Raw genomic sequence first — 27,357 nt, 5'->3', positions numbered from 1 at the left:
TTACTACAAGAGACACATTCATATTACAGGTACAGTATACAGTACACTTTATTAAGGATTGATTTACAAACTGTTAAGATTAATTTATTAGTAGCTAAAAACCTTTAATTTTCCTTCATAACAAAGTTACATATTTATGAAAAAAGTATTTTGATTTCCAAGAATACTGTACAAGTACTCCTGGAGGAAGGTCGAGCCCAGTACATGAAACTTAAAATCCCCGGTAGGTTTGGGCTCATCTATACATACACAGTAAAGTTATTAAATGTTCTGTATGGTGTAAACTATTTTATAACACAGTATCAGTTTACCTTGTTTACTTACTGGTCCCCACATGCAGTAGTGGCCTTGTCGGGGGAAGGAAGCCTGTGGGTCATCATTGGTGGGCCAGTAGAGGTCTCTGTGGTCCACGGCTGTTCACTCAATACTCCATAACGTACACATTGTCTCTCAGTATTATGTGATATTTAGTGTTTAGATTATGACGGTTTTTACTGAATGGCTCCTGGAAACGAAGAAAATAATAAAGATCAATGTGCCATCCTGCAGTGTAGATGACAGTGTACCTTCTCAACACAACACCACTGTTCATTATTATTTAAGCTTTGTTTTTACCATTCTTAAAAGACACAGGAGTTATTAATTTGTATATACTGTACTTTTGTATTTATGTGTATGTATGTTTTAGTATTTGTATATATTTTGTAAGTATTATTTTAAGAAGTGTAAAAGTTGTATATAAATTGGATATTTCTCAGTCTGTTATGTATTATTTTAACCTCCTCAGAACCTGTTAAAGATTCACCGGGCAGCTCTAGTATTGTACAATAAGAGGTAAAGACAGTTTTGGAGCTTAAAAAGTTCAGGAAAAACTAGCAATTGCCTTTCAACACCGTAAACACTGTACCTGGAAACCCTAACTAGACACTTCAAGTCGACTAAATCATAGGTAAGGATCAGTAGTACAGTTAAGTAGTTATGAGGAGACTAACTCCACTTTTGCTTGAACTTGCAAACTGGATTACTGTAACATGACTCCTGTACTGTAACATAACTAATACAGGGCTGTAAGTCGAACTGTAATTCTTTTGGAGATATATTACAGAAATATTGTCAACCACAAGTCCTTTATTAACACACTATATAAACTCAGTGAAACTAAACTACAATAGTGTTGCAGTTATTAATGAATGAAAATAAGAAACGGTAAGTAAAGATTAACAGATACCATGGATCACCTGAAGATTAACCCCCCTAATTAAGATCAATAACACTACATGGGGATTAGTGGTAAGGTGAAATAAGCGGTGGTTAAATACCATTTAAACTACTGTATAGTATAATGTTTATTTAATAATTTTCCTGAGACATCACTCCACCCAAACACAGCAGAGGTATTTCATCTATTGGTGTACAGTACTGTTTGTTCTGTAATTATAACGGCATTTGCAGTAGGACACCAGCAATAGCTTCTGTTCTTACTGCCACAGGAAAACATCAACCAGAACCTTATTATTCTTGGCTCGACCTGTTGGTAAAATTTTATCCAGTTAAGTTTTGCAATTTAAATATATATTGCTTTATATATTATTAAACTAACTTAATTACAAATATTAAGGAAAATAAGTCAAAGGATATTTGTCAAAAGTAGTTAGGCTCGTACCCCTTACAGTGCCTATATATCCTCCTAATACATTATATCAAAGGGAATATTGAGGAATTTATTAATATAAACAATAACAATTAACTATTCTGCGATTATTTAGGTTCATTTATGATTATGAGGAAAAGATCTGACTGAGTGTATTGTTGAGAGGTTGTGAAGTAAACAAAACATTCCAGGTCGAGGCAGCAGTCGACGCTGTGTGCTACTGCTGTTAACAACCATCAAACAACCCTTAACCCGCCCACCAACGACACGAGAACAAGAGACAAAGCAAGAGAGAAGACAAGACCTTAATAACAAGAGTGGTAAGGTGGGTGGCAGAGCATAATGGAGGAGGCGGCGAGGCTGGGGTGTTCACCTCTCACACTACATCACTAGTTACAGAGAGAGAGGAAATGTGAAGGGACAGCTTAGTAGTGTCTTCTTCCTTCTCAAAAATGGGCAACTGTCTCTTACTTCTCGGCCTGAAGAAGGAGAAAAGGTAAAAATCTAATCTTCCAGAGACGAACGTGTGTGTGTCAGGTGTCAAGGCAGTCATTCAGTGGTTGGTTGAGTAGTTATTGGTCTTTAATCACTTAATTTGTTCTGGTAATTTGATTGGTCGAGGCTCATTCTAGATTACTGATTATGGCGATCACTTGCTAACCAAACCATATTTACGAGTGATCACATCTCAATAGGGAAGAATTATATGTACGAGTATTATAGTTGTATTTTTAATGTTCATGGATTCATATGTATATATTTACCCTTTTTTATTTAATTACTAAAAACAGAAACATGGGATATTAGATGAGAGTGAATTTGAACTTATGTTAAATATGCGTATGAAGTGGTGTAGACCTTGAAATTGTGGCATTAAATCATTTATGAAAGATAACGCGAAACAAACGAACTTGTCACTGTTCTTGTTCCCTCAGTGTAAGTTAGCTTGGTTCACGTCATTATAAATGGTTTAATCTCACTGTTCACGTGTGTGTGTTGGTCATCATCTTCACTATTATTATTCCATGGTTATTTTAAATATAGTTTCCAAGTTAGCGATGATTAAACTTAAGCAGTGTTGGTGGAAAAATATATAAAGTTTTTTATTAGGAAAGTAGTAAAGTCTTCAGTGTGTGTAGCTACTTAGTACAGGTTGAACCTTCCTAAGCTGGACACTTTTAAGAAGTACATCATATAATTGTATGCTAGTTGCTCCAGAAAATTAAGTTCACAAATTAAGTGTTAAAAAAAATAAAAAATAAATAAATTGCAAAATTTTTACAGACACATTTTGATTTTAATAAATACATAAAAATAAAGAAAACAATATTAATGTAGCAGAATATGATAGTGTACGATATGCGTAATAGATAAAAGAGAATTAGACTATAAGTGGAACCTGTAAAATGATCAGAGATTTAATGTAATGTTTTAAGATTTAAGTACAGTGTGTTGCAGAAGTGTGTAGCAGTTATGGTATGATTATGTTCTCTTATTGAAAAAGGTAACAGGTGTGTGTTAGCTTAAGACATCATTCCTTGGGTTAGTCTGGGGTATATAACTTGATAATTTTAGGTGATTTATTTAGTTTTCTTATCTTGTATATATGAGGAAGAGGGAAATGATAAGGAGAAGAGCAGTACAGTAATAGAGTTATACAGTGTACTTAAAATAATAGATGATACTGAACTAATGTATACTGTATGTCATAAGAAATTAAGAAGATATTATTTTGCCCTTTGAAAAGTGTACAGTATATATCATTAGAAAAGTTTTGTAGGTATTAACTTTAATGACGGTTAAACACATTAATGTGTTGTACAAGTACCTTGTACATTATTTAAGAGTGTTCAAGATCATTTTCTCTATAGTTGATAGTTTAGGGTACAGTATTGTTTTTAATTAAGAAATGCAAAGTTGTATAGTATGGTAAGAAAGACTAGATATAAAATAAATGTTTGTTGCTATATCATGTGACTGATTGGTTTTTATCAACTTACCACCACTGGTACCTGCAGTACCTACGAGGAAATGGGATACAATCATGGGTTAGTTGGTGGTGGCGAGGCATGGCCTGAGGCTCGAGTTGGACTGATTAGTTTAGTGTTGAGCTGTAGACATCAGTAAGGATTCTCATGGTACAAGTGTTCCCATGGTCCCAAGTGCCTTATACCATGAGGATCACAAGGCCAATATGCAAAAATGCATGGCAGTCATGCTCATATAGAATGCATGTGCTAATAACTTTATATATAACAATGTTGATACAGTATGTATAAAGTGTACTGGATAAACATTTTTTAAATTCATCAGAGTAATGTACTGTACCTGCAGTTTCAGGTATTAGTAAAATAGAAATGGTTAAATAAATACATCACATAAGATGTGGGTAAGCAATACAGTAGAGGAGCTCAGTAAGTGGCAGCTGTTGGGTCAGTCATTCCCTGGGTGATACAAGCATGAGGTTTGGTACAAATGTTCCTCAGACATCTGTGTCTTGGTACAGTTCTGTGATACACATTTTCAAAGTTGTTCATATAAGATGTGAATGTTGCCATAATATGCTTAAAATTTCTGCAATTCATACATCTGAAGAACAAAACTACACAATAAACTAATACAGTATTTAGAAAATGATGGTTTGAATCTGAATTGAAGTGACGCTATAAGTGCCACCATGTGATGAATACATACTGTACTGTATTTGTATACAGTATTTGCACTTAAATAGTCAGCAGTTGTAAGAATATTTTGTGCAGTTTCTTGGTAACAGAATAAGTTTTAACACTCAAAAATAGTTTGACAACCCACTTTATAATTGCTGACATTTTAAAGAGATTATTCAAAAAGTTGTTTTCCCAATTTTTTTTGCTAGGCAATCTCAAAATTCTGTGAGCTGTACTGTTGGTTTCTAAAAATATTTGTAATTTCTCTGTACAGTACTTAATGTATATATCTAGTAAGAAAATTAATAGTAATAAATAACAAAAGGAAGTGAATAGTAAGAGAGAAGCTGCAGGATGGTGAGCCTTGTGTACTGGAGCTACAGTAACGGGCTCAGGCTGGTGCTGCTCCATTATCAGAGTTATGTAGTACAGTACATACGTAGTTTAAAGAGGGCATTAATACAGTGATAGTGTCGACATTCTAATGGTGTGTAAAAATATAACACCATTTTTACAGTCTCACTAAACTTATATGGTACAGTATTGGTTATGTTCCGTGCACAGTTTTGACAGCCTCTCATACACAGTAATAATGAACAAGTGTGATTTAGACAGTTGACCATACAGTATTGCTCATCATTTAAGGTTACAAATGGTCCCAGTATAATTTCTCCCCAGTAATTGTGTTTAGACATGTTTTCTATTATGGAAGTATTTAATGGACATTTTTGTCAAACTTCAGGTTTGTATCACAGTTTGGGGTGTTTATGATCACATAAACAACTTCCTTTAAATACATGCCAGACATCTAGAAGTGAACCAAATTTGCATGGATAACACCTTTATGCAAAGCTATGATGTCTAAGGAATGTAAATGTGAAATTAAATGCTTGTATCACAGTTTTAAGAATTTGTTGGTATTGTCAAGTTCACAATGAGCACTTCCTCCTAACTGGTGGTAATACGACACCTATAAACAACAGGACCCCAGGTGCTTGTGTCACCACCTGCTGCTTACTCTCCTACCTTTAATACTTCTCCTCTTTCTTCTATATTTTAATGGTTCTAATAATGTACATCTTATCTGTAAATTACTAAAGTACATCTAAGGTTTTACATGTACTCTACAGTATAGGATCCCCCATCATTATTAGCCAAGAATGATTTCCGTGGTGAATTGTCAACTTACGTACAGTATATTAGTTTCATCCCATAGCTAGAGTTAATGTTAAGGAATACAATGTAAGGAGGTCATGGTACTGGTTTACTAATAATTTTGTTGCTGTTATCTCTTTAATATTTTAAGATCATTATTACATTCTTGTAGTTATTAGAACAGTTTGTTTTAGTTGCCTGTGGAAACACGAGTGTGGGACAAGTCCTTTATCAGGCTGTTAAATGTTGAATTTCTTTGCACTGTTTGTCATTGTTGTCTTTATATTTCCTCTTCTCTCACACATTGTTGGACTATAATCTCTTCCTCTGATGTCATGTCTAAGTATTTCTTTATTTTTATTGTCCCTCTACACTTTTATTCTCCTCCTTTATCACTCCCAATTTGTATATACTGTACAGCACTTAGCAAGGTAACCTTCATTAGTGCAGTAGTGACATAGATGTAATGTACCAGTAGAAAGATTCCTTTAGTAAATGTTTGTAGTGTTTTGTTTGGTCTTTTGCTTGCCAACCATCTGAAATGTCCAGTGAACAGTAGTGTGTACAGTACAACTTATTCTGTACACAAATACATGGACAGTCTGGGGCCCCAAGGGTAAACTCTTCAGGTGTCCCACTGAATTGTCATCAGTCCCACAAGTCCACCTTAACAAGTCCAGGGTTCATCTTGTGTTCACTGTGAGACAAGGTGCTGCATTGTGCAGAACATATTAATAAAACAAGGTGGTAAAATCACAGGTTTGTCCTAAGTGCATCCTTCTTTAGTATTTGGTCAAATGGTTAGCTAACTTTGAGCTGATGAATTTGATGGAGATGTACCTAAACTTTTAGATCATTGGTGATCTGTGACCAATAACCAGCCTCTGTCATACACGACTTGTCCCACCATAGGAAACAGGTGTCATGTTGACTTCACTTGACCTGCTCAGACCATCTCAACATTACCATTTTTATTTTGCCCGATATGATCAATTTTTCATCAAGGATTTTGTTGGGGTGCTGGAAACCAGGTCAAATGATCTGCTGACTTGTCATGCTTGACTGGGATGCTCTCCTATCCTGACTACCAACACCTATGCATTTTTATTAATTTGTTAATAGAGCTGCGCATGCTTGGCAAACCCATGCTACACAATGTGACCTGCAGAGAAGTCTCTAAATCGAGGTCCCTTGCCACTTTAATGCCAGATTAACTTGCTTGACAGTAAGTACTGTACTATACTGTACAGTACAATATTTATGACACTTACTTTTGCTACTTACATTGGCATTGAGGCTTGACATGTTGTATTCTTGGATGCCTGACTTCAGGGTCTTTGAGCAGTACAGTATTTCTTGATGTTCGGTCAGGTGTGCAGTTCTTGGTTATCACACTTTTAATAACAGAATTATGCATCATGAGCCTGAACACTGAGTGAATGTTTAAGATTTCCTGCCATGTATATATGAATGAAGGTGAACCAAGTTTTCTTTTTCATACTGTTCACTGTTTTCATACAGTTTAATTTGAGTGATGTTGCAGCATCCTCTTACTTTGTCTTTTCATACATGGCAGATACTTGGCTCATTGTTATGTTATTTACCATAGTACTCCGTAGAATTGTTTCTGTTGGTAAGTAGAAGATAATTAGGTTCTGTTTTGAGATGTAGGAGCCTGTACGTATGTCTGGATTCTTTCACAGTTTAACAGATGCATATAGTTCTTCTGATCACCTGAAGATTAGCTCCTCAGCTTATTTCACATTTAGGTTAACCACCCTAATGCTAACATAAAATAACTTAGTCTAACCTAACCCCCTCCCCAGGTAACCTTAGGGTGTTTAATTCTCAACTGAAATAAGCTGGTGAGGTAATCTCAAAATGATCTAATTCTTCTATAATTTCAATGATGGATTCTTGTGCACCTACAATACATAGCAATGGATGATCAATTGTCTTTTTCTGTGTGTCAAAGAGGATGGTTGTGATGCCGACTCAGCACTATGGGTACAGTACCTACCTCATGTTCATCTGCACCTCAACCCACCTTCCATCATTAATTTAATAATTTTGGGTAAATGATTCCAATATGGACACTTGGTGCTTCCCACTTTTATATACCTGTGCCTGTGCTATACTTTTGAGTGTTTTGAAAATGTTCCCTCTGAGTGTTAACAATTACTTTACTTTGTCAGATAGATGAAATACATCTCACACATTGCCTTAAAGTATTTCCATTTATTAAGACTTCGAAATTGTATGAAATTTTATGTTTTTTTTTTTTTCATCTCCTGCCTTTAGATAAAATTCTCTGCATGCAAAACATTGGCTGCTTCTACAGTAGTTAACTAAACCATTTATATACCTTTTGTCCCTTAATATTCTGAGAAGGATCCTTAACCATTTATAGGGTACTGTACTGTCTCAGTATTAAGGCATCAGTCCTACTACAGATTGTATATGCATAGTCAGTCAGTACAGTACATGTATTACTAAATATAGTCATCAGTATGCATGACTCAGCTCAGCTAACTCTTAATAATGTCTAGCATGTTCCATAGATCTATGCTGTATTTGCTTACTTGTACTGTACAGTATTATTTATCAGTAAACTCATTAAGAACTTTTTCTTGACTTAAATAATCTTTTGGTTGTGTATGTTAACGTGTACACATTTACCTTCTCAACTTGCTATATCTTTATCACTGAAGAAAATGAAAGTACAGTATGTAGAACTAAAGGTTATGATGTAGCGTTGCCATCAGTAATAACAGTGTCATGGTTGGTTTACTAATATGTGTCACTGACCATAGGCCCGTCACTCTCCTGCTGGTGGGGTTAGATAATGCTGGGAAAACGACGGCTGCCAAGAGTATTGTAGGAGGTAAGAAAAATGTTCCTGTCACTGGCATTGTGTATAGCAGATGTGCATATACAGAACAGGTATATGATTTCTCCAAATTCATTGTCAGAAAAAAAGCCTCAAACATACAGATAAGAAAGAAACAATATATGAAGCTAATTTCAGTACATATAATTTCACTTTTTTCAGATCCTGTAGAGGACGTAGCACCGACCGTGGGTTTTGCCCCGGAGAACCTAGAGTACAGAGGCTGTGAGATCACCATCTATGACTTAGGAGGAGGCAACAAGATTAGGCCAGTGTGGGCAAAGTATTTCTCTGAGGTAATATTGTTGTTGTTTTTTTCAGTGTTATAAACTTTCCCATTACAGTAGGATGACCAGAATCAATAACTAACTTACACCTTCATTTGTTTATCACTGGTTCATTCTTATTTCAGTAATAGATGTATTCTGCTGTGGTGTTCCCTTTCAGTGCAACTTGTAATTTTTTTATTTTCAGGAGAATAATTCTACAATTCTTTAACATTATTTTTATGACTATAGTTAAGTACAAAGTACTGTACAGTCTAAGTTAGATTTTGAGAGTGTTGACTCATATTACTGTAGGGAATTATGCCTCTTTACTTGGTTTATCATGCATACAGTATCTCACCCTGCACTTCGTTTTTAAGGGGACCCCTAAAGCATATTATATATATTACAGGGTGTTGATATACATTTTATGACGTCTTATTTAATTTTTTATAAATGTATGAGACTTTTCTCTGCTTAGAATGGTTAAGTGTTGATACTTCTAGTGTGTAAACTATTTATTTTTCCCCCCCAGGTACACGGTATAATTTTTGTGGTAGACTCAAGTGATGCCGTCAGAGTACGAGAATGTCGAGATGTGTTGTTTGGTCTTCTGGCAGATAAGAAGATATCGGGAAAACCTGTCCTTGTGTGAGTTATTCTTTTTAATCTTCTCTATATCTCATAATAATTACTGAAAAGAGATGAAGTAGTGGCGAATGTGGTCTCGAAAGCGTCAATTTGCTTGTGACTGACGGTAAATATTCTTTATTTCAAACTTTTTAACACTCGTTTCTTGATAGTTTTTGTTTTCAAGCAGTTATATCTTTACAGACATTAAATTTAGCATTAAAATGAGCCTGTTAAGTCGGTATCCCTAACAATTTTACAGTTTGTGGATTAATTTGTGATACTACTGTATATCAATATTAATAAAATATGTATGAGCCAGTCAGCTGCAAGGGGGGCTGTTTGGTTAGGTTCGTACCATTAGCCAAAAACCAAACAAAAGTGACTACAGTTAACAGTGACATTCATTATACGGTATATTTCAGACTGGCCAACAAGCAGGACGTGGAGGGAGCCTTGGATGAAATAGACCTGGTGGAGTCTCTGAATGTGGAGCAGGTCGTGAACAAGTACAAGTGTCCCACCAGAGTTGAGACGTGTTCAGCCGTCACCACGCGCAAACATAAACCAGACAAGCCCATAGCTGATGGCTTCAGGTGAGCAGCTACTTGTGTGGGGGAAGTGTTCATTTGTTATTGGATATTTGTGTATAAGGTAAATTTTGTAGAAAGGAATGTTGGATACTGTGTGTGTTTACCCCCTCTAGTGTCAGTCCTGTACTGTAGATTATTTGGAGAGGAATTTCATGATAAAGTTTTGAAAGTCTGAGTGATGTTGTATACAGTTGATGTAGGTTTATAAGTAGTCAAGAATTGTGATGAGTGTATGGAGAATAGATAACTGATTGTGAATGAATATTGAAACAAAATGGCTTCCCAAAGAGCTGTTAGAAGAATTACTGTACTTCTTTTAATCAATACAGTATGTGTTACTTAACCAAAACTTATTGTTTCACCAAGTACTGTTACTGTAGTGTGTTATTAGTACAGTATTATGGTGGTCATTATTTTCCCATAAAGCTGACCAAATCGTATGTCTGAAATAATATGTCCAGTTCTTATAAGATTTTGTGTGTTTTTGCATTTTGATGACCTGCTGTATAGAGCATAGGCCATTTTCCTATATTACAGACAATTTTTTTTTAGAAAATAAATATATTTTAATACTGTAGAATACTGTAATTTGTTTTTGCTCAGTTGGGGGGAGACTTGTGTTCAGTATTTATTTTCAAATACTGTACATTATCATTTTTTTGGCCAAAGAAGTTCAAGGATTTTTTTTATGATTACTTCCAACAAACCTTTTAAAAATATTGATAATAGATAATGTACACCAGTGGCGAATCCTGACCTAAGATCTTGAGCATGCTCTCTATTTTTTAGAGGAGGTGCTGTACCTAGGTGGTTTAACATTAAATACTATTTTGAGATAATATGATAATAAAAGCTTTCAAGTATGCCTGTGCATGCCATTGTATTATTAACTTAGCCTGCTACCTATTCTCTCATTTAAATTTAAAATAGCCTAAAAAAGGAAAGGAAAAGTACTGTATTTGAAAACGTGATATAAAAAAAACAAAAAAACAACGTAATTGCATTTTAGTATATAAAAGTGTACAAAATTCTTACCTTTCTCCTTCTCCTGTGATCAGTTGAAATGGCAAACACGGCCAGCAGAAGAGTTTGCTTAACTTATTTGAGCCAGTCAACCAATGCGTGCTTTCGTACTGCATGATATTGAAATGCCTAACATGTTCTTTGCTTTTATCTGTATGCTTCTTTGTAAGTCCTGGAATTCATGGACGTGGTCTATGTTTTCCTACGATTTCAATTTTCTCTGAAATGTTTCTTCTCGAAAACGGTTTTTCCAGCTGTTCCGTAACTAAACAAGTGTCCTCTTCTACCACTGTTTCCATCGCAAGTAGAATTTTTATAACACTGTAAGTCTATAACACTCGGGTAGCAGAAGCACCACAACACACTCGAGCGGAAGAATGTAAACAACACGCACGACCCACACGGACTCGTGGCTGGAGCAACACTGAGGCTCCATAGCCTGGCGCATCATTTCTGCCATTTCACCGTGGTATGATTGTGACGTCACCGAGCTGCGCGCGCAGGCTTTCATCGAGGAGAAACAGCACCTACCGATGCGCTTGGGAGAGGAGCTAGCCCTGGCCTCGCTCCCTTACACAGTGTTGTTACTAAGCGCTAGGCTGCATTTTAGAGTATAAATGTAAATTTATTATTTAAGATGAATAAACAAACAAAAAGCTCTGAGCAGTGAGCATGCGCTGCATGCCTAGCATGCTCAGAGGATTCGCCACTGATGTACAGTATGCTAATTCATAAAACTTGTCTGTATGATATGCTCCTTAATTATAGTGTTGTATTGTAGTAGTCCAGTGTCACTAATATTTTACTGTTTTTTATTTTACCAGATGGTTAATAGATACTATAGTCGTACATTATAAAGAAATAAATAAACGGGTAGAAGATGATCTGGAGAAGGAACGTCTGCAGATGATGAAGGAAAGGGAGGAGAGAAAAGAAAGAATAAGAAGATTGCAAGCAGAGAGGGAGAGACAAGAGGCACTAAGACTTGAAACAATGTCGAGAGGAAAAGTTGAGGCAGTAGAAGTTCACAATAGCGACGACTCGGATGTTGAAGTTGTAGACGACACACAGCACCCGGGAAGAAGCGGAGTTCCTAATGTGAGTTTCCCGAGAGGTATTCTTGTGTTAATGTGTGTGTGTGGAGAGAAAACATCTGCTGTGTGTATTTTATTTATTTTGTTTGACTGACTGACTAGATTGATTTAATAGTGAAGCCTTACATGTACCGTCACAGAAAAAAAGTCCTGTCAGTTCTCCGTCCCATCCATGAACCCTGAAAATTGGGAACCTGCGAATCAGAGACGTCACACAATGTTGTAAGATCTCAGATTCACAGGTTGACGAGTCTCAGGGCTTATGGATGGGACCGAGGACTGACAAGACTTTCTTTTCCTGGACTGAATATTTCCTTAACTCCTTTATTCAAATTCTTATTGTGAATGTTTAGTTATTTCCTCTTCCAGAATCTGTTGACGTTGGCTTGATCATTCATTATAAATTTTGTTTGCCCACACAGTTTTGATATTCATTAACTATTAATTATTATCTTACTCTTACAGGTCTTTTTGTCCTCTTTGTGGTGGTTAACCCTTACAATGTATCTGTACTGACATACTGTACCTGTATCTGCCTTTCTAAAATTTGTATACCCTTTCTTTCATTTCCTTGCCATACCTTTTTTTGGGTACTGATTATTTATCTTACTTTTTATTATTTTTTTTAATATTAAGGGGTTAATTAGTTTTGTATTTGCATTTTCATTCTTGGAAGACTTCATGTGCTGTGATAAGAATGACCAGAAGGAAGACCATCACACACACTCTTCTCATTCATTCTCTCTTAACCCCTTTGTGTATGGGGTCCTCTCCCTGCTGAATAAAGTCATCCGGCATTAACCAGATAAAATATTAATAGTAGCGTCCCCCAGAGTGAAGGGGTTAACTACCTCACTGGGTATGATGTACAGGTACTAATAAGTGTTATGTACCTGTAGGGAATCTTACCTCAGTCGAGAAAGGTGGAAGTTCGTAAAGTAATGAAAGAACGTAGAAGCAGTTCAGTGGAAGAACAGGAACTTAAGGAACTCGGCTTCACCTCCCACATGGAACTTCAGGAATCAACTTCCTCTTCCTCCTCTCCACAGGTGTGTGTGTGTGTGTGTGTGTAAAAGTTAAAGGTAACTTTCCCATCAATGTGAGAACATGCGAAGAGTATTAAAATGATTTCCTCAGCTGTTATGTTCTTGGGGTCAAAAAATGTGTTGTTTCGTGAAAGAACCTAAACATCCACAAAAAACATTCATATGATGGCTCAATGGTCATCAATATTGAACAGCAGAAAAAAACCCAAAGGTCTTAAGCACCAAAATTTGCTGTTTAACTTTTATGCAAGTTAGTATGCATGAGAACCCCGGGGATGAGATAGTTTTAGAAAAATTGCTCCTGTTTATGAGTTGCTGTTGTCTGGAATGCAAGTTTTAAGCTTTGCTGATAAAGAAGATTTTTTCTTCATGATGGATTGGTGTTTACATTGACTCCAGAGACAAACTACTCTGTACTGTAAAGCATTGTTCATTATTACATAATCTTAAATATTATGTGACAACTATAGGCTGGTGTTCTGTACTGTCAAACTCTGGCATTGTGTCTTTGTGCAGTAGGTGAGAATAACAAAATACTAACCCACTCATCTGAAATTATTGATGTGTGAAAAAGTTATTGAATGCTGTCAAATATTATAGATATTCCTGATTATAGTATTTCTTAATGTCAAAACAAGGTGGATATTATGTTACTCATCTTACTATTTGAAGCTTTTGTGTTTTTATTTCAAACTTGAATTTCTCAGAAAATTTATCTCCAGAAACAACTTCCCTGGAAATTAATCAGCGTGAAAAAAATCTGTTCTCAGTAGTTTTGTGACATAAATTATACATAAATGTTAATTGATCTAACTTGTTAGTCTGCCTTAAGTACCAAGATTAATGTAGTTGTGCTGTTATCAGACATTAAGGCCACAGAGGTATATGATCTCAATTATGGATTAAGACTGGATTCATACTGTAATTACTTTATTATGAAACTAAATATTGTACAGGGTATATCCTTTTTCCCAGGGCTCACCACCTGCAAGTAATAGTCCAGTAAGAGTGCAGGCTTCCCCTTCCCCAGAAAAGGAGGATTCACCTGTGCATTGTCCTCCTACCAAACCTCATCGGGTCATTCATGTTCAGGAATCTCCCAAGCATCAGGCTGCTTCTGCCCAAGACCTGACAGAAGCAGACTCCCTGTCCAATGGTGTTAGAAAGGGGGACAGTAGATTTCTTGAAGCTAATAGTTTTTATAACATAAATGGTAAGTTTATCATCTGCCACAGCTTGCAAGGATGTACTTTTTAGTTCACGAATTTCCCTTACACTGTTTGCCATAGAAAATTTTTCACTTTTTCAGAGATTGATGATGCATGTAAACACTGTTAGACAATTCAACTTTTATAAATTTTCACCTCAATAAGTATGAAAGATCCAAAAGTTATGCTGGAGCCAATGTTAAAAAAATTTTGCTAGTTGTTTTGGTTATTACACTTGCTTCAGACCAGCAGCATATTAGTTGGAACCAAATTATCCAGGATGGGTATATTGTCAGGAGCCAAGTCAATCCTGTAGTATGAACCCATTCCACACATACTGTACCTTTACTATACTTGTAGAGCCTCTAACATTCCATATTCACAACTCCAACTTTAAATTGTTTAAAATATAAAGACTTATCACTACAGCATTTACTTATGTATTTGTTTACTTATCATTATTTTAAACTTACAGGATATAGTGCTTCAAAGTTTGACCTTTCACATGAGGAGAGAACTGATGAATGTGTCCCAATTGACTCTGACGATGATACCTGTAATAGCTCGGTCTCAAGTCATAGAAGGGAGAGTACCAGTCCATTCACTGTCCACACATCATCTAATCCTTCAATCTTGAGTTATAGTAAAGGTAAGTTGTGTTAATCTTAGCTTTTTTAACAGTGGCTATATACCATTAGTCTCTAGTATTAATAAGGGAGTGAGAGGACTGTACCTTGGGTGTAAATTACAGTAAGCCCTCGCTTAATGTCGAGGTTACGTTCCTAAAAAGTGACGTTATACGGAACAGAGTTAAGCGGATCAGTTTTCCCCATAAGAAATAGATAAAATACGGGAGTTACGTTCCTGAGCCTCCCTTTGCCCCATAAATACATTACATATACAGAAATTCAATGGCATTTTTATAGAAAATAGTATATATATATATAAATAAACTAAATAATTTTGTATTGTACTCACTAATGGGCTGAGGTGGTGGAGCGAGTGTGTGGTGGGTAGTGGAGCGGGGGAGGAGGGTGGCGAGTCACTGAGACCCAGCGGGTGGCTCCTCCTCCCGGTTTAAAACCTCCATTTTCATAGCAAGGCTAATGGTCTTATGTTACTTCTTTCCAACACTAGCATCAGTAGCACTTGATGGGTGCTTGGAAGCCATTTCGAATGATTAGAGTATAGTATTTATAGCAAAAACACTTAAGCACACACGAATGGTGCGGAAGCGTAACAGAGACTGGCTTGGCTTCGCTTGGGGATGCTGTGACGTTCCACTAGTGAGAGGTAGCGCGCCGAGCAGAGAGAGCATAGCACAGCCAGACGAGAGAGGGTGATACGCCGTAAAAAGTAGTCCACGACAACGCAAAAATAATGTTAAATTGAGTAGTTGGGACGTTAAATGAATTATTGGTATCTAAAGATTAGCGACATAGTACCGAAATAAAGTTAAGCGGGGCGACATTATAGGAGGACTTACTGTACAGTTGAATGATTAATGTCATGTTTAATATAACCAGACCATAGACAGTGTACTAAAAACTGTGCAGTATTAGTGTCATGTCTGAACCATTTGTGAATATTGCTTCCATTTATTATTATTTCATGGTTATCCTCAAAATAAAGTCAGTCAAAATATTATAAAATTAAAGCTTGTTTGAAAGTTGTTTTTATGTTCATTATCATGTCTGCCATTTTCTTCAGCCACACATGTGTGGGATGTTTCCATACTACAGGTTTCTGCTTTTTAAATGATATAAATTTCATATTCAGATCTTTTAATACTGTGCATCTCAATGTTAGTTTTAATTTTAAACTAATTCCTATTATTTGCAATGGTTCAGCATCAATAGTCTGAACCCTTGGCCTGAGTTGAATATGATAATATTTTCTTAATCAGTTAATTTATTCATCATTGAAGTAATGTTTTATGTTAATTCTTTAAGCTGAACAGTTGGAATTAGAAACTACATATAAGCCCTCAAAGAAGAAGTCATTCTTGAAACGTTATCACAAGACTGCCCCTTTCATACCAAACGGATCTGCAAGCACAGCGGGTAACCAAGAAGTTAACCACAGTTCCAGGGTTCCCCCATCACTATCATGACATGGGTTGTAAGTATGGACACTTTACAAACCTTTGGTATCATGTGTAATATACTGTACCAGTAAATAGGAGAGATTGCATCTTTCTAGTTACATTGTCAGTACACATCTGTTCAGGTTAATATTGTATGGTCATCGGTGCAGGTTTAGATAGTCTTACTTAAATTGGGATTCTTTTTATATTTGTATTTTTAGATATACAGTAGTTTAAGTGTATAATTTGCTCTGAATGCTGACATGGTTTTTGAGTTAATTAAGTCTAGATTCTGGGTCTTTCTAATGGAATAGCATCAAGTGAATCCCTTCAGTTCAGGTCTTTCTGTTTTATACAGTGATGACCCAGATGATCATTATTCTATTGTTGACAATTTGAACCATCTGGAGACATTAATTTAAACCATGATTTTGATCAGACTAGTGGCTTCATAAGTCTGTGACCTGTGTTAGTTAATTGTGTTGAAGGAAACTACCAGCAAGCAATCAGCCAGCTTGACCACTAAGCTGCTGAGGCACAGTGTAGTCACTTACACCCAGATAACATTTGTTTTCCCAAATAAATGGTTATCACCACACAGTATTTGTCATGGATTATCTACATGTCAGACTGAGGTGGTTATTTAAGCCCTTGTCTACTGTATCTTTTATTTTATCTTTAAGCATTTTACTACACACACTAGTTGGATTACGTACAATATGTGTGCAAGTATTATTTTTCTAGTCAACTCTAGTCATTTATTTATACATTTAGAATATATTTCTTTATATTTTTGTATAGAGCTAAAGAAAATATATGATTTTTTAAATATATTTCTCATTTTGTAATGGGACTTACTACTTTAATATTATTATTTTTTGGTTAATGTAAATAGCACTCACAACCATGACCCTATACTAAAATACTATTATGATTCACAAGATTTAGTGTGATAAGTGCGGCAGTTTAAGGACTCAGTTTTACAGGGTCGTAGACATATATTATCAGCATCATTCCCAGCTGCAGCTATCCTCTTATTGCCGAGTTATGTTATTTTTCTTGTTCAATAAACACTTAATAGGCAACAACACATTGGTCATTATCTTCTCTTGGCTAACAGGAGAGCACAATTACAGGTTCCAATTCATACAAATTTATAAGGCAAAGGAATATACCCGTATGCAGATAATACTGATGGGTGCATGTTTGTTTATCAAGTCCATTATACTTTATTTGTCGCTGGAGTCAGAGAATATGGATACTCTATGGCTTCAGTCATAGTAGATACACAGTTCACAAGCTTGAAATTATAAAACTTCCTAAATGTTTTTTTATCTTGTAGTGGATATCCTTTATGTTGTTTACCCAGATCTTAATGTGTTATAATTTATTTGTCATTGTTTTTGTCATCTTGGTCAGTTCTTTTAAGGAATTAGAATGAAGCGTTTACCTGCAGATGAGAGCCGGGATGTTGTACAGGTGTTGATAAGTCTCTTGTACTGTACTTTCATGCTTCCCCCATAATGGGAACTATAGCTTGAGTTGTCAAAACAAACCATTTATCAACTAACTGAATTACATAAATGTGCTGAAGAGTAATTTAAACTTCCATTTGAGGTACTGAAGCAATACTGTACATATATAACTTCTTTGGACATATTCATAGGTAGATGGAGAACTTGTAATATTATAGTCTTTATATGTAAATAAAGTTGCACAATTTAACCATCATAAGATATGTTGGTATGAAGTCTGACTGATAGCAGTTAACGTTCAGAAATATGTCACACTGTAGAAAACAAGCTAATGTTTATATGAGGCGATCCGGAACAGAACCTGCTAAGTGCAAATGTGTGGCGAACCGAGTTTTTTTTTTTTTTTATTGGGCACCCCCCTACATCTTTGTGTAAGGTGAAGCGCAGAAGCGTTTACAGTGCCCAACAGGGAAGCATGCTAAGTTCATGCTTGCCTTTGTCTCATGAGTTAAGGGCGTAGAAGCCTGAAGAGTCAATGGTTTATGCCATCAAGTTATTGGAAGCTCCAACAACTTGTCCATGAATTCGAATTCGCAACTTTCGATTTACAACAGGTACCTACTTTACTGCTAGGTGAACAGGGACTAATGGGGGCTAGGAAGTATGTCCAAACAACTTCCACTGGCCCGGGAATTGAACCCGTGACATCTCACTTGCGAAGGCAAGAGCGGTACCACTCTACCACCAGCACCCCTTGCGAACCGAGTTAAGTGTACTACTGTGTTCCCCCCAGCCTTCCTCTGTCCCGGGAGCGAGTTAAGGTGCAGGTTGTGGAAATGTATCTAAGGTAAATAGTCCTCCAAACATAAAGGGGTTTTAGTATATTCTGCCTTGCCTGCAGCTCTTGCCATTCATTCTGGCTCAGACTTTATCACGTGCCGCCCACCATGCTGTTGACCAGCTCACACCACTGCCGGCGTCTCTCGGTCAATGGGAGTGCGGGACATATAAAATAGCATCCAATCAGGATGTTACATTCACTGTAAGGTTCAGTTTTGGTTTTTGTGATGCCCTTTAATGCTGGATACAGTGTTTACTCCCGTATTTACTGTATTTTACCAGTGTTTATTACGCTTATCATAGATAATAATGAATGAATCAAGTGGAAGTGGTGTACTGAGACCTTCTCAGGGCAGAGAAGATGAGGCTGACAACAACCTAGTGGATTACAATACTTGATGATGTCAGTGTGCATCTTGATTAATGTAACTATGAACTAGGATGCTAATTTTCTTTATTATTCCTGTCTCTAAAAATAGAGTAGAATTTCTTTTTATAATATTATTGTTATGAGAAACTATTGAATGTATCAGCAAAATGGCAATAGCTTCCAAGCTTTACTTTAGCTTTTATGATTATTTGTTCAAATAACGTTATACAGTATGAATTTTTTGGTCTATAGTGTAGACAAACAAAAAACCAAACTACAGACCCTAAAGTAATTAGTAATATTAAAATATTATTATTTGATTTTAATTTACACATTACACATAAAACTAGAGGTATTTAGGTACAATATGCCAAAAAATCAATCAAATATCATTACTGTATTAGTTTAAAATGTATGGCATTTTGTAAATTGACAAACTGTAAGACTGTGTTTCTCTCCGTGGCACCCAGCAAGATCTGTTCCAGATAGCCTCATATGTAAAGTGATAAATGTGAGACCTATAGTACCTTGGTACTTATTATTACAGTAGTTCAGTACAGTATACACAACTCACGGTGGCAAAAAATAATGTGGTAGTAAAAAATACAGTCAATTTGTTTACTGTATTTTCATGGATTGTGTAAAACCATGACCGCCACTCCCTGTATTTGTTACCATTCTTTTTTTTTATTATTATATGGATACATGTTCATAATATTAGTAAAGGGCAATACTATATAATATTACTTATACATGGGTAGTACAATTGACTTCAGATATTGCATATTTACTAAAACCTATAATACTCAAGATGAAGAAAAGTCTGATTTGATTTATAATGCAAAACCTGAGTGAGAGATGTGATTGATGTAACTTTGGTCAGATGTTATATACTGTACTAGTGTTTATGTTCTAGTCATGTGGTGTTTTTTTTCTTGTTACACTATGTACAAATGCCTATGAAAACTGTACTTGTAGGACAGTGAGAAAAATAGTGTAATATCTTTAACTAGTCCTAGATTAAATTACACAAATCTCTTAACTGCTTAGTAAAACAATTGGAGCTGTTGCCAACTTCTAGTATTATAAGAAAGCTCTGATGGAGGTCCTTTTAGCCAAGCTAATTTTCCTATAATAAGGCTCATGCAGTGTCTCATTACTGTATCTTAAAAACTAATTCTCTGTAATCTGATTAGTAAAGTCATTTAGATATATTGTTTTTAGATTTGAGTTGTAGGTACTGCTGAAGGGGAGGAAAGATGCTGGCATATTGATAACTGTAATGTCCAGAGAGTAACAGCACAGTATAAGGCTATAGGCTACTGGTATAGCAGATGGGCTGATAAAGAAAACAATTAAATACCTGTAGATTTTGGGTGAGGATTCATAGTGATGTGAACAGCCAATATTTTGTGGTGGGGATTGGAGTGTGTGTGTGTGTGTGAGAGAGGGATTGGAGTGTGTGTGTGGGGGGAGATTGGTGTGTGTGAGAGGGATGGGAGTGTGTGTGGGTTGGATTGGAGTGTGTGTGGGAAGGATTGGGGTGTGTGTTGGAGAGAATTGAGTGTGTAGGGGGAGTAGTGTGTATGTGTATAGGGGAAAGTGGAGAGTGTGTGTACGTTGGGGAAAGTGGAGTGTGTGTATGTGAAGGGGGGTTTCGACATTACCATCTTCACACCTGTGTGAATAACATAGGTCTTACCTTGGGATTGGGCTCTGGTGTTGGCTGAGTGACTTAGTGAAGAAATGAGCCGGACATGACTGCGGCTCAGGTGTAGGGCAGTCCTTCAGGGCTGACAAGTCCGTTATACAGGGTGATTTTTTTTATTCGAGAACCCTAAATAATCCCCATACTGTACTAAAAAACTATACTGTATCGGTTAGGCACCTAATATTTTTGTAAATGTAGCCTAATGTTATCAGGTAGCGTGTGACCCGTCAGTGGTGTTTAATGGTTTTCACCCGGTCATGCCATGGTACTCACTATGTTTATTGTGGTGTGCTTGTTTGTTGTGAGTGCCATTGCATGACGAAGTGAAAACTGTTAAATGCCACTGATGGGTCATGTAATACCTGATAAACTCTCAGGATCATGTCACACCTTTCTCTAACATGAGGCTACATTTATGCAAAACATTAGGTTCTTAACTGATATAGTTTTAGTGTACAGTGTGGGGATTATTTAGGGTTCTTGAGTATAACATTACCCTGTACTTTGATTGTAATCCAAAGTATATATGGCCTGAAAAATTTAGATGTTTTTTCTTCACTCCAACCATTTTTAGTTGAGGTATAGGTGTGAGCAAGAGAGGTGCTAAGACACCAGGTAAACTGTAATTCATGTCAAATAATAGTACAGTATAGGTAGTTGATAAAGAAAAAATTTATGTCGGTGAAATTATAGTGTGTGACAATATGTAACAAAACATCATAATTGGGAATACTGTATTGTAGTTACAGATTTTTTTTGGAGCATTTTAGGTTTAGTATAACAAATTTGGGACAAATAATGGTTTATACCCGAGTTCTGTCTTACATTTTACTGTATATGTTTGTAAATTGTATGTGTATGATACAGTATAGGGAAAGTAAATTATTTCTTTAGTATTTTGTCAAAAGCAAACACTTTAGGCATGCACAAAAGATAAGCAAATTTTTGTAAGTACAGTACAGTACATGGAATCTCATTTTCCTATCTCAAAGTGAATACTTAACAGCAAGATTATAATTATTTTTATTTTATTTTTTTATATAATAGGCATGTCACCAATGTAATTTTAAAGTAGATATGATGTAATGTTTAGGAGAGTACAAAAGAAGGAACTCACCAGTTCATTGTGTATATATAAGACATAAGGGTAGTGCACACCAGACATTGATACACTAGCGCAAGCAATGTGTTTTTCAATACTGTAGTATGTTTAAAGATGGTCGCTGTCAAATCAAATACCTGGACACTGCCAGCACTTCATGCCCAGGATCATCCAGCCTCAGTTTGCATACAACTGAAAGGCTTCTAAATATACTGTACCTACATCCTTACTCCTTAAAGTAGTTTCTTTCACACTATTCTCTTATCAGAGTTGTCCTCAAGCACACATACAAATACTCTCCTCTCTCCTTTTCTTCCTTCACCCATTGCTACTAATATTTCTGTGTTTCTCACACTTTAGCTCAGCATTGATGCTTCAGATATAGAAAACATACATTGGTTCTTAATCATCCAAAGCTTCAAATGGATTTGTTGCATTTCCAGCTATTCCAAGAGGGTCAAGTCACAACTTATCATTACATCATAACCCTTTTAATACAATTCCCACATCCTATGTGATAAAACAATCCCAATGTTATCACTGCACCATATGTGGTAATAATTTTTCCACCCATAATTTGAATCTTATTACCAGATAGACACATCCCATTCAATTGGCTGGCGTGTAGGGAGGTGGTTGCAACCGTCAGATTATCTCTAGGCCTGCTAGTGTCTTCTCAGTCATGGCCAAGTACAGCCGTGTGTCCAACTATCTTTGCTACAATGATGGCTCAGGAAATCATGAAGTGATTGTGGTAGTCTGGTAGTGATGATGTGGATGACCCAGGAAATTATTAGTAGTGTATGTATGTGTCCGCATATGTGTGTGAGTAGTGAAATGAGCCCACGCTTCAGTGGGTGTGTGTGTACAGTGTATAGTGTCGTGTGTGTATGTATGAGTACATGTACAGTATATGTGTGCGTTTATACACAAATCATGGTCAGTTACTGTTTTAAAGATTTTTTTATTTTTCTACGTTTGCTTCACACGGGGTACAGCTATCTAGTCAGAATTTACATCAAAAGGGTTAAATGCTTAAATATGCAAAATTAAAGCTATTGATTAAAAATTTTCACTCCACAATAAAATATGAACGATGTATGACGTGTACAATACTGTACACTGAATACAATAATGTTTAGAACGTTTATTAATGTAATACTACAGTACTGTATTCTTATTTATACAGTATATTTAAAATGGAACAGTAAGAGATGACTTGACCTACTTAGGAGAGCCTAAATTGTAATAATTTGAGTTGAAACTTTGCATACATGTTAATATAGCACAAGAAAAATACACGTGGTGATGCACCGTGATAAGTTTTCTGCATATATGAACATCTATCCATTAAGACTAACTACAGTACTTCCTTCACCACCCTTATCATTCTATTGCCCTCTCCCTTTACTCTACCATGTCTTTCTCTTGTTTTTTACTCCCAAACGTTTTCTTGTTGTCCACCCCCATCCCTATTCCTCCTTAACTTTTGTTCTCTTTTCCTTCTTCCTTCCCCTCCACCCTCATCTTGTTTTCTCTTCCAGCACACATTCTTTACATCTATTTTCCCTTCCACTTCTCCATTTTCTCCATCTTCTCATTCCTCCTGAGCTTCACTTTCATTCCAGTCCTTTTATCTCTTCTTTCTCTCCCCCCCTCCCGTTTCTCTTTACCGTTCATTTTCCTCCTCATATGTCTAACGAGATACGGCTGCATTTTCACAAGCAGCAAAAATTTAATGTTTAAATTTCATGGTTTCCTGAATATGTAGGAGTGAATAAGTAGTACCTTTTTGTGGCGGCTTCCAGTTTAAGCTACATGCTTAGTAATACAGTACCTAAGTCTTCAAATTATTTCTTTGCTAAAATTCATTAAAAATAAATTGACATGTCTCTAATGGGGTGCTTTCTACCTTTGCATTTAAAATTAAGAGCAAAATAGACATGGCTTATTCCATTTCTATTATTGTAAGCAGACTTACTCCATCCATGCAGAAGAACTTTCTGTAACCTATGCCGTCCATTTAGTGATACTGATGTTTGTTATGTATATAAAATATTTTTCACCAAACTTCTGAATTGTTTATTTATTCATAACTTCTACTACAGAATAACATGGAAATACTAAAACTTGCCAGGTAATTAAGATTGTAAAATTAAATTAACATTTTCCAAGTACTACCTATACTGTACAGCATGCCCTTACAATTCGCAGCCTTCGATTATATTCGCGGATGACATCCTGGATGTACCCAAGAATGTCTGCGGATAGTTTTAAAGTTGGCAGCATGTTCGCGGCTGAGACGGGGAGCGCACGTGTTTTGTGGCGTCCCGCAAGATGTCTCTTATCCTGGGAAGCTGGCCCACAAGCACTCACTCTGCCTCAGTCCTGGATAAACACTTGTCCGTCTCGCGTGTGTGCTACTTTGCTCTCTTAACAATTGTGCTCCTCATTCTTGTGATGGCTCCCAAATGCCCAAACTGCTGATCAAACTTAGGAGTGGCCAAAGCTTTGCTGTGTGTGGCTGGGAGTATGGCATCAATGAGTCAAGGTCCTGTATGACCGATTCCATGCTGAGGAAGGTGGGGAAGTGAGTGGTGATGGTACTGGTGGTTCTGGTGATGCCACAAATAAAGGTTTTAATGCCAGTAAGGGGTAGTTTGAGAACTTGAAGAAGCGTTACAACTTGAGGATCACTGGTGAGTCAGCCTCAACGGACAATGTAGCAGCTAGGGCATATCCTAAGATCTTTGCTGAGATCATCCGGGAGAAGGGCTACAAGCCGGAGCAGGTTTTCAACGCTGACGAAACTGGCTTGTGGTGGAAGAAGATGCCAGCCAGGACGTTCCTTAACTTCCTTTTCAGGGAGGAAATGAGTGCACCGGACTTCAAGGTGGCCAAAGATCATGTGTCTCTATTGTTATGTGGCAATGCTGCAGGACACATGATCAAGCACATGCTGCTGAACCATGCCAAGTGTTCGTGTGCACTTAAGAACAAAGATATGCACCTCTTCCCAGTCTTCTCCCACCACAACAAGAAAGCCTGGATGACAACAGTGTTGTTCACCAACTGGTTTCACAATTGTTTTGTGAGGGAGGTTAAGGATTACCTGCAGGATAAAGGCCTGGAGTTTAAGGTCCTCCTCGTGATCGACAACTGCCCTGGCCACCCCAAGGCCCTCAAGGTTGCAAACAAAAATGTTGAGGTGATCTTTCTGCCCAAGAACACATCATCATTGCTCCAACCAATCGACCAGGGAGTCATCGCTGTCTTCAAGGCCTTCATCTTCATCCATCAGTGGCAGGGGAGAGAGGAACGGGCTCTACATAAACAGCCAGCATGGAATAGTGAGTGTTAATCTATTTTTTTATAAAAATGTTGTTTGTGGTAATATTAATTCATTCACTCTAGTAATGATACAATGTTTCTTATTATGTTATCATAGGAAAATGAATGGTTTATATTATTTGTTAATCACTGAGCTTGTCACCATTTTCAAATAAGACTACAAGATATGTATTTCTCCCATACATACACCTGGCAATGGGAGCAGTAAGGGGAGTGAGTGCTCTAGTTAGCGTGTCGTCTGCTCTTGTAACTCTCCTCCCTCCCTGCCATATTTCACTGGATTTACTGTTATTATTAGTGTTTACTGCTATAATAGTACTAATAGTGATTAACCATGGCATTGTAGTAAGGTTAAACTCATCACTGTAACCACCAGGCTATTGGGCCAAGCTGTAAGGTATTATGGTTGTTTTCTACTCCTATTTTCGGGTAGATATACTGTACATATCTTTCTTCATTTATTTTTACTCAGTTACGTGCACACACCATCCTACATACATATTGTGAAAAAAAGGTAAAAGAAATAATTGTCCTAAGGGCAAACACATAAAGGGAATATACATTTCTTTGCACACGAGTTTGCTGGTTCAGGGGAGGCGGTGAGGCGTGTGGGGGGAATGCATTGCTAGGGAATCAGCAGAGGTTGCGTCCTTGCTAGTCTTCTTGCTATGATGAACCAGGGAGCATGCAAATGGCGACTGTGTTAAACTTTTATTTGGCTTTTATTTACTGGTTTGGCAATACAGTAGCGTACAGTATTTATTTTTTTTACCTTTTTATTGCTGTTATTTTTATTTATTCCTCACATTTACTGATACTGTATATATTATTTTAAGAAAACTATGAATACAGGAGGAAAATACACACAAATGTTTTTTCCTAAACATTCCTGCTAAAATGGGGGATGCGTCTTATGTGCCATAAAATACAGCACTGTATTTTTTATTTTTTATTATTTATCGTTTTTATACATCTAGCACATTTACCAGAAGATACGGACAATCAGCTTTTTCGGACAGGTGGTTCCCCCCCCCCCTTTTAGTCCGGATATTTGGAAAGAAAGTTGGAGTTTATTACGTACATATTTATAAAGCAGAAGACAGCGATAAAATCTCTTACAGAGAATTTGAAAATCTTGAAAACACATTCAGACACTCATAGACTAGCAGCAAGATTGAGTGGTATTATTTATGAATTAGTTGGTACAGTACCTAATCAACGTGTGGATACTATACTTCCCCGATTTATGATAGGGTTACATTCCTGAAAACCCATTTCAAATTGAGAGAATATAAATCAGGAGCATTTTAATATGGGATACGTTCCCAGCCAGTCCAACAACCACACGTATCACCCCAAAAAAATCTTATACTAAGGAAATAGTAACTAGAACACAATTAAATAACACTCACATCAATAAGCCTGGTCATCATCACATGTCCCTTTCGAGGGTAAAGGGACTCTTGAAGGTGGAGTGGAGACGTCACTCTGACTCCCATACAGCTTCACCATGTCTAGTTTCACCTCCAGAGACACGGTTTTCTTGGGTGCCTCAGTAACACACTTGCTAGACATTTTCAAAGTTACACTGCCCATTTCACAATCACAAAGACTGAATACAATTTGAATGTTAGTGATGTCCTCTGACTGTAAGGGAAAAACAAAAACACCGATGATAAAGTAAAAACATTGAGTCTCCAACACTGCTCACATCATGTTCACAACAACAGATGCATAGTACTTTACTGTATATAAAAAAAAAAAAAAAATCACTTTACAGTCCCCAAAACAGAGTAAAATGCGAATGTTAGTAACGTCCTTCACTGTAACGAGAGATGTGTTCCCTATTCTGCGTGTCAGAGATTTTTGCTGATTAATGACATCGTCCATGAGTTTTTTATCGTAAATGGGGAGATGGTCTTAATACAGTACATGACCATTGTTCAAACAAAATATTGTAAATAGGAAGATCATTAATTGGAGGATACCTGTACACTAGATCCTCACTAATTCAGCCTCCATCGGGGTGGAAGTACAGTATGTTACAGAACAATATTACAGTATGGTATAAGAGACCTTTTAGCTCTAAGTACAGTTCAAAATTATGGTACAATATTTTTTCTCCTATTATGTTATGGTATTTTTTTGTACCATCATATTTGGAGATAGACTAATAATTATGGACCGTCACATTCGGATT

The 27,357-nt window shown here is 36.6% G+C and overlaps 2 protein-coding genes across 3 annotated transcripts; both read left to right on the top strand.

The window, feature by feature from the left end:
* The first annotated feature begins 1,813 nt into the window (after positions 1 to 1,813).
* LOC121875329 (ADP-ribosylation factor-like protein 13B) lies at positions 1,814 to 18,174 on the top strand. Of its 2 annotated transcripts, XM_042379835.1 has the most exons (11): positions 1,814 to 2,147; positions 3,670 to 3,699; positions 8,286 to 8,356; positions 8,525 to 8,658; positions 9,164 to 9,279; positions 9,684 to 9,854; positions 11,699 to 11,972; positions 12,868 to 13,017; positions 13,990 to 14,227; positions 14,698 to 14,871; positions 16,175 to 18,174. In XM_042379835.1, exons 1-11 carry the CDS (start codon positions 2,104 to 2,106, stop codon positions 16,333 to 16,335), a joined length of 1,563 nt encoding a protein of 520 aa, XP_042235769.1. In that variant the 5' UTR covers positions 1,814 to 2,103; the 3' UTR covers positions 16,336 to 18,174. The 2 variants fall into 2 exon arrangements, with proteins under 2 accessions (XP_042235769.1, XP_042235770.1); XM_042379836.1 differs by lacking the exon at positions 3,670 to 3,699.
* Positions 18,175 to 24,039: 5,865 nt separating this feature from the next.
* LOC121875242 (tigger transposable element-derived protein 1-like) lies at positions 24,040 to 25,167 on the top strand. Its single transcript, XM_042379702.1, has 2 exons — positions 24,040 to 24,084; positions 24,466 to 25,167. Exons 1-2 carry the CDS (start codon positions 24,040 to 24,042, stop codon positions 25,165 to 25,167), a joined length of 747 nt encoding a protein of 248 aa, XP_042235636.1.
* The last annotated feature ends 2,190 nt before the right edge of the window (positions 25,168 to 27,357 follow it).

This window comes from Homarus americanus, unplaced genomic scaffold (genome assembly GCF_018991925.1).
Source record: "Homarus americanus isolate GMGI-L3 unplaced genomic scaffold, GMGI_Hamer_2.0 scaffold56241, whole genome shotgun sequence".
NCBI classification, from domain to species: domain Eukaryota; kingdom Metazoa; phylum Arthropoda; class Malacostraca; order Decapoda; family Nephropidae; genus Homarus; species Homarus americanus.
Note: the sequence above shows the minus strand (reverse complement) of the source record. Positions and strands in the feature narration are given on the sequence as shown.

Coding starts and splice junctions, on each gene's coding strand:
- LOC121875242 (XM_042379702.1), top strand. CDS start 24,040: ATGACATCCTGGATGTACCCAAGAATGTCTGCGGATAGTTTTAAA. Junction 24,085..24,465: donor TGTCTGCGGATAGTTTTAAA/GTTGGCAGCATG, acceptor AGTAAGGGGTAG/TTTGAGAACTTGAAGAAGCG.
- LOC121875329 (XM_042379835.1), top strand. CDS start 2,104: ATGGGCAACTGTCTCTTACTTCTCGGCCTGAAGAAGGAGAAAAG. Junction 3,700..8,285: donor GAAATGGGATACAATCATGG/GTTAGTTGGTGG, acceptor CACTGACCATAG/GCCCGTCACTCTCCTGCTGG. Junction 9,280..9,683: donor TCGGGAAAACCTGTCCTTGT/GTGAGTTATTCT, acceptor GGTATATTTCAG/ACTGGCCAACAAGCAGGACG.